Raw genomic sequence first — 6,980 nt, 5'->3', positions numbered from 1 at the left:
AACAAAACCAATATTGAAATAGAAAAACAAAGTTGGAGTACTTACACTTCTCAATTTCAAAACTTACTACAAGCTACAGTAATTAAAACAACATGACAAAGGCATAAGGATAGACATACGGATCAATGGAATAGATTCAGAGTCCAGAAATAAACTCAACATTTATGGCCATTTGATTTTTGATAAGGATTGTCAAGGGGGTCTTGAACATTCAGTGGGGAAAGAATAATATCTTCAACAAGTGGTGCTGGAACAATTGGATAGCCATGTGCAAAATATTCTAGTGGACTCCTACCTCATGTCACATACAATAATTAATTTAAAATAAATCAACCCTAAATATAAGGGCCAAAACCATAAAACTCTTAGAATAAAACAGGAGCAATCTTCACAGTTTCTGATTTGTCAATGGATTCTTAGATTTGACACTAAAAGCACAAGCAACAAAAGATAAAATTGATACATTTGAATGCATAAAATTTTTTACATTTGCACAGGAAATGACCATATCAAGAAAATGAAAAGACAATCTGCAGAATGGGAGAAAATATTTACAAGCCACATATCTGATAAGGGGTTAGTATCCAGAATATATAACGAACTCTTCCAACTCAGCAATGAAAACAAAAACAATGCAATTTTAAGAATGGGCAAAGGACTTGAATCGACATTTCTCCAAAGAAGATATGCGAATGACCAGCAAACACATGAAATGATGCTCAATATCATTAGTCATAAAGGAAATGTGAATCAAACCACATGACATACTACTTTACACCCATTAGGATGAAGATAATAATTTTAAAATAACAAGTGTCAGCAAGGATGCAGAGAAATAGGAACTTTCCTATGTTGCTGATAGCAATGTAAAAGGGTACAACCACTATGAAAAACAGTTTGGTGGTTCCTTAAAAAATTAAAAATAGGATTATTGTATAACTCAGAAATTCCAAAAGTATATATATTTGGTATATATCCAAAAGAACTGAAAACATATTGTTCACGCAGAAATTTGTACACAAATGTTTATTGCTGCATTAGCTACAATAGCCAAAAGGTGGAAACAACCCAAATGTCCATTGACAGATGAACAAATAACTTGTGGTATAAACATACAATGGGAATATTATTTTGCCATTAAAAAGAATGAATACTGGCATGTGCTACAGCTTGTATGAATCTCAGAAACATTATTACAAGTGAATGTAGCCAGCCACAACAGGTCATGTATTGTGTGATTCCGTTTATATGAAATATCCAGAGGTGGTGGTTGCAGATTTTGAATGTGCTAAATGTCACTGAATTGAATACTTTAAAATGGTTAATTGTATGTTATGTGAATTTTACCTCAATTTTTTAAATGGGTCATAAACGTATGTTTTGCATAATCCCCTTTTAATTTTAAAAAATGCAGATATTACATGAGAAAAAATGTGCTAGAGCATATTTCAAGACATTAAAGATGGTTATCAGTGAATGATGAGAAATTAGGTAATTTTCATTATTTTCTCTTTGCTCAAATTATTTAAAAATTACTTGCATATTAAATTTTTTAATGCCTAGGAAAGAAAGACTATAGTTGTATTGACTAATAGATTTCTACAAGCATGGGGAAAATGCTTAATTTGTAGGGTTAATCAAGGATAAAATAAATTGCATTGTATGTACAATGTGATCCCAAGTATTTAAAACACACTGCTTATGGTAACAGTCAGTCTGTGGGAGACAGGTTAAAAAGTGATATTTTCCCTTCCTACTTTCCAAATTTTCTTAATAAACATATATTATGACTATAATCGAAACAATTATTTTTAAAACGTCTACTATGAGGCAAGCTAGGTTCAAAAAACAGAAGTTTGATAAATGTAGTTGGCTTGCTATTGACAAGGAAGACGTTTACACTGGAATTCTATATTTTGAGATATACCATTCCTCATAGAAAAATTTCCTCACAGAAAATATAAAGGTGGAAACAAATCACAAGAATCGAATCACGTAGAAAGACTTAGTTGTTCTTTTAACAGAATTGGGCATGGGCTGTTTAGACACAACAATCTTTCACATCCATTATAATGATAGCATTAGTGTAGTTTGTTTAGCAAATGTTTACTGTGAGCCTGTTATGTGCTGAGCCTGCTATGTTAGAAGTGTGGCTCTCTGGACAGAAGACAGAATACTAAACAAGACAACTACTGATCTTTGGCTGCCTGGCATGCTTCCTCACTTCATATGGTATCAGCAACACAAACGTCCTTTAGAAAACCAGCCCTTTCTCATTCTTGGTTCTAGTGGCTTCAGTGGACTGACTCCAGCCTACCCAAAGTGGATTCAACTCCTAGCAATTCATTAATCTAGCCCAATAAAATGTCAAGTACAGGACTTTTATTGAAAGCATTCAGAAAAGAGGTGGACTCTCACACTAAACATTTGTAACTAAATAAGGGATGTTAGAAATTCCCTAGAAAGGAAGCTATGATAATAAATGGGTTCCTAGATGGGTCTAGTAGATGGTGGCCATGCTTTGTTACTGCCTTGTGTATTGCTCTACCATAGCCCTCCCCAGACTGTTCTCTGGCTCCTGGCATTTCTGTCTCTTCAACCAGATGGTCAGCTCTCTTAAGTGAAGGAGACACATCTCCAACATGCATGGTTCTAGCACAAGAGAAGGGCTCAAACATATACCTGCTAAAGAAACTATCCTGACGGATTTAGCAGCATGGCCATGAGGCATTGGCGGTTCTATCACTGGGAACTCAGGTTTCTGGTGCTCCAGTACCTCTACTGGCTGATACCACATCTTACAGTTCACTTCATAGGCTTGGGTTCCTGCTCTGGGCTGAATAGGTTGTCCACTCTGAGTCATCAGCTGTGGGTGATGATGTGGTCACTGCATGATTCTCACACAAGCACCCAGAGGACGTCATCAGGCAGAGGCAGTGGGGGTGGGCAGCATTTACAGAAAATCTGTGAAGAGACACCACAAAACCAGAGGGGAACATGAAGTCACTGAGCCCGCTCCACCTCTTTCCTCTCCCAAGAGCTAAAAGAGAGCAAGGAGGAAACAACAGCAGCTCCAACCAGGGCAGCCTTCCTGAGAAGATGCAACCAATCCTGCTTCTGCTGGCCTTGCTCCTGCTGCCCAGAGCAGATGCAGGTGAGTGACCGTCTCCACCCTCGGGGGCCCAACTCCATCCCACAGGTCTCCTGCCCTTTCTCCACATTCCTGATCCATCTATCTACCAGGAATGTTCTGAACTCCAGTTCCCATTTTACCAAGGCCCCCCAAGTGTGATGCTGGATAAGCTATCAGCTATCCCCTCCCCAGAGTCCACCTTTGTCACCTGGAGAGCGGGAATTTCCTAGAAGTAAATGGCAGAGGATGGGAAACTAGAAAAGAGAAATATTAAATTATTCTAGAATAGGCCTGGCTTCTGTTTCTGGGATAAGACAGGTGCTTCTCTCACTGTCTACTTAGGAGAGAAACCCAGAGCTCAGCTGACAGCAGAATTGGTGCAATCACTGTCCTCAGAACACTGTTAATGTGTTTGCTCAGTCCCATTCTCCAACTCTGCTTTTCTTCCCTGGCTTTTGGTGGCTCCCCTCTTTCCAAGGATGAGGCACTATGGCAGGCCCCAACTTCCCTGCTTTCTAGAATTCCACCAGCACTGCTCTACCAGCCCTCATCCAGAGGCTAACTGGAGCCAGTCCGTCATGCAGCCATGAACGTTTATTGGGCACCCACTACATGTCAGGCTTTAGGAAACAGGATATGACTTACACCCTGGCCGTTAGAAAGCAGCACTATCCTAGACACCACAGGACTCAGAAGGGTCTTGGAAATTCACCTGAAACAAAGCAAAGTCAGGAGAGGAATGATCAGGAGCCTCTGGGATTTCACTGTCCCTAAGACAGGTATGCTCGCCTTCAACTACATATGGAAGAAAGATTTACAGATCAAACTCTGCTGTTCTTCCCTTTTTCAGAGCAGGAAATTGAAGCCCCTTCCTCCAGGCCCCTCCCAACTCCAGGCTATCCCAGGCTCCCAAATGCCCAGGAGTTCTGGAGCCATCAAGCAGGTGCCCACCCAGCAGATTCCATGGGTGCACACAAGCAGACAGACTTTTCCTTCAGGGGAGATCATCGGGGGACATGAGGCCAAGCCCCACTCCCGCCCCTACATGGCTTATCTTATGATCTGGGATCAGAAGTCTCTGAAGAGGTGTGGGGGCTTCCTGATACGAGAGGACTTCGTGCTGACAGCTGCTCACTGTTGGGGAAGGTGAGGAGCAGAAAACAGCCCACACCCTCCTGGAAACACTCCACAGAGACCCCTGCCTTCTTCCCAAGGAGTTCCCTGGGCTCCTGGGAACACATATGCCAGGAGGGCTCCTTAGAGGGTGAGAAAAGGGCAGTTAAGTTTGTGGAGAGAGGGGAAGGTCGGTTCCAGAGGCGCTGCTGAAGTAAGAAACAGCAGAGTGACCAAGCCTGCCATATTTAGAACGGGGGGCATAGTTTGGCATAAGAATACAAACTGAAGTAATTCCACCTGTGTTTCTAGAGGGAACCGAACCCTGAGAAACCTGGTGCAATTACCAGAATTCCAATTCCTGGGGACCGACTGTCCCCTTAATTTCCCCTCAGCTGCAGCCCTGCCCCAGCTGTCACCTGCTCTTCACTGTCTCTGGGCTGTATACCCTGTGACTCCGCCCCCATCCTCACTCTGCTCTCTGTGCAGCTCCATAAATGTCACCTTGGGGGCCCACAATATCAAGGAACAGGAGCGGACCCAGCAGTTTATCCCTGTGAAAACAGCCATGCCCCACCCAGCCTATAATCCTGAGAACATCTCCAACGACATCATGCTACTGCAGGTGAGGCACACTCCTGCCACTCTTGCTCTTCTTGAGCAAGAAGAAGTCCAGTTGGTTCCACCCCCACTGTGATGCAGGCCCTTCCCTCCTTTCCATCCTGGACTCTTGGTTAGTTCCTATGCCTCAGAGGAGAGGGAAGATGGCATAGTCCCATCACTGTGTCAGGGCCCAGAAGTTCATTGGCTGACCTGGACTTTCTTGCCTCTTCCCCACCAGCTGGAGAGAAAGGCCAAGCGGACCACAGCTGTGCAGCCCCTCAGGCTACCTAGCAACAAGGCCCAGGTAAAGCCAGGGCAGGTGTGCAGTGTGGCCGGCTGGGGGCAGATGACCCCCAAGGGAAAATACTCACACACACTACAGGAGGTGAAGATGACAGTGCAGGAAGATCGAACGTGCAAATTCCACGAATCCCGCTTAGGCCATTATTATGACAGTACCATTGAGTTGTGCGTGGGGGACCCAGAGATTAAAAAGGCTTCCTTTAAGGTGAGACTATGCACCTGCCTGGATTGGCTCTTGGGAGAAAGATGTTTAGGGAATATCTGAGACCTGGAGACCCAAGTAGTGGGGGACTCCTTCACCCACTAGACTGTGATATTTCTCTCTGGAAAGAGAAAAGGGGACTAGACAGAGCTGGGGAGAAATTAGGGCCTCTGCAAACTTACCAGGAGGCTTATGGTGGATGGTGCTCCTTTGGAAGGATGAATTTGCAACACTCCACCCACTGCAGGTCACAGATATTAGGAAACTGTGCCCACTGGGGGTGCAGTAATTACAACCAGGTGTGTCTTCAGAGGCTGGTACCCAACTTGGTTAATGGGCTGGTCCTCCGTGGTGGATGTCAGCCCTCCTTGCCCGCTTCTGGGTCCTTAAACAGCCAACGGTCCCACATACCTGCAATCTCAGGATCTGGGGGACATGACGGAGGCTGGCCCCTGGGATGAGGTGAAGCAGTAACAATGTCCAGGGCCAGAGCTTGGCAGCTGGGGGCCACCAGCAGCCTGCCCTGCCCTCTGGTCTCCCACATATAGGCTGTGCAAGTTGGCCTTTTCTAAGAAGGGGCTTGAGGTGGAAGAGAGGGCAGGACCCGGAGGAGCATCAGCTCAGTTCTTCCACTCTCTATTCACAGGGGGACTCTGGAGGCCCTCTTGTGTGTAACAAGGTGGCCCAAGGCATTGTCTCCTATGGACAAAACAATGGCATGCCTCCACGAGTCTACACCAAAGTCTCAAGCTTTGTACACTGGATAAAGAAAACCATGAAACGCCACTAACTACAGGAAGCAAACTAAGCCCCCGCTGTGATGAAACACCTTCTCTGGAGCCAAGTCCTGATTTACACTGGGAGAGGTGCCAGCAACTGAATAAATACCTCTTAGCTGAGTGGAAAAGCTGGTTTCTTGTTTATTCATTGACCCTCATTCTCAGGCACCACGTCTGTGCTATGCAGGCCAATGACACAGTTTTGCTGTTTTCTGCTTTCTCCTCTCCCCTCACCCCTTGCCACCTCCCCAAACCCCCATGCAAAGCTGATACTCAGCTCCTTCCTATCCACATGTTTCTCCAGGGCCTGCCCTTCTGCCAGGGCTGAAGCTGAGCACCATCAGGAGACAACATGGACCACTTTGGTCCTGGGGCTTAGCGTAAACTTCTTACCTCCTTCTCCAGTGTTACATGACAGAGAAAAAAGGGATAATACCATAGGACCTAACTTCTCATCCCCCACTGGGGCTCCTCATTCTCCCCTGGGCTTAGTTTCTCTACCCTCCTCTGAGCTCAAGGCTCAGCTCGTCCTCTAGCCTCTTGGCTGCCCCTTCTCTTCATCCCTGCTGAGTGTTCTCAGAATCCACCAACTCTTGTCCTCTCCAGACCACGCTGATCTGACCTGGCCCCTTCCTCATATCTACTCACCTAAGATACCCAGAGACCCATGTGGTTCCATAAGGGCCTTGCCACTGAGATGCCAGCCCATCTCATGCCCTGGCAGAGAGGGGCCACAGAAAAACCAGGCCTGTGTGGCACTAGGTAAGACCCATGGAGGACAAGGCTGGCAGGGTCTCTCTCCAACCCTTGGCTCCATCTCTCCCCTAGGTAGGGCCAGCTCAACCCC

At 45.5% G+C, this 6,980-nt stretch overlaps 1 protein-coding gene across 1 annotated transcript; it reads left to right on the top strand.

Moving 5' to 3' along the window:
• Positions 1–3,048: 3,048 nt before the first annotated feature.
• GZMB (granzyme B) lies at positions 3,049–6,261 on the top strand. Its single transcript, XM_032179459.2, has 5 exons — positions 3,049–3,154; positions 4,132–4,279; positions 4,736–4,871; positions 5,088–5,357; positions 6,001–6,261. Exons 1-5 carry the CDS (start codon positions 3,100–3,102, stop codon positions 6,142–6,144), a joined length of 753 nt encoding a protein of 250 aa, XP_032035350.2. The 5' UTR covers positions 3,049–3,099; the 3' UTR covers positions 6,145–6,261.
• Positions 6,262–6,980: the final 719 nt, after the last annotated feature.

This window comes from Hylobates moloch, unplaced genomic scaffold (assembly GCF_009828535.3).
Source record: "Hylobates moloch isolate HMO894 unplaced genomic scaffold, HMol_V3 SCAFFOLD_16, whole genome shotgun sequence".
Taxonomy (NCBI): domain Eukaryota; kingdom Metazoa; phylum Chordata; class Mammalia; order Primates; family Hylobatidae; genus Hylobates; species Hylobates moloch.
Note: the sequence above shows the minus strand (reverse complement) of the source record. Positions and strands in the feature narration are given on the sequence as shown.

Coding starts and splice junctions, on each gene's coding strand:
- GZMB (XM_032179459.2), top strand. CDS start 3,100: ATGCAACCAATCCTGCTTCTGCTGGCCTTGCTCCTGCTGCCCAGAGCA. Junction 4,280..4,735: donor GCTGCTCACTGTTGGGGAAG/GTGAGGAGCAGA, acceptor CTCTCTGTGCAG/CTCCATAAATGTCACCTTGG. Junction 5,358..6,000: donor TTAAAAAGGCTTCCTTTAAG/GTGAGACTATGC, acceptor CTCTATTCACAG/GGGGACTCTGGAGGCCCTCT.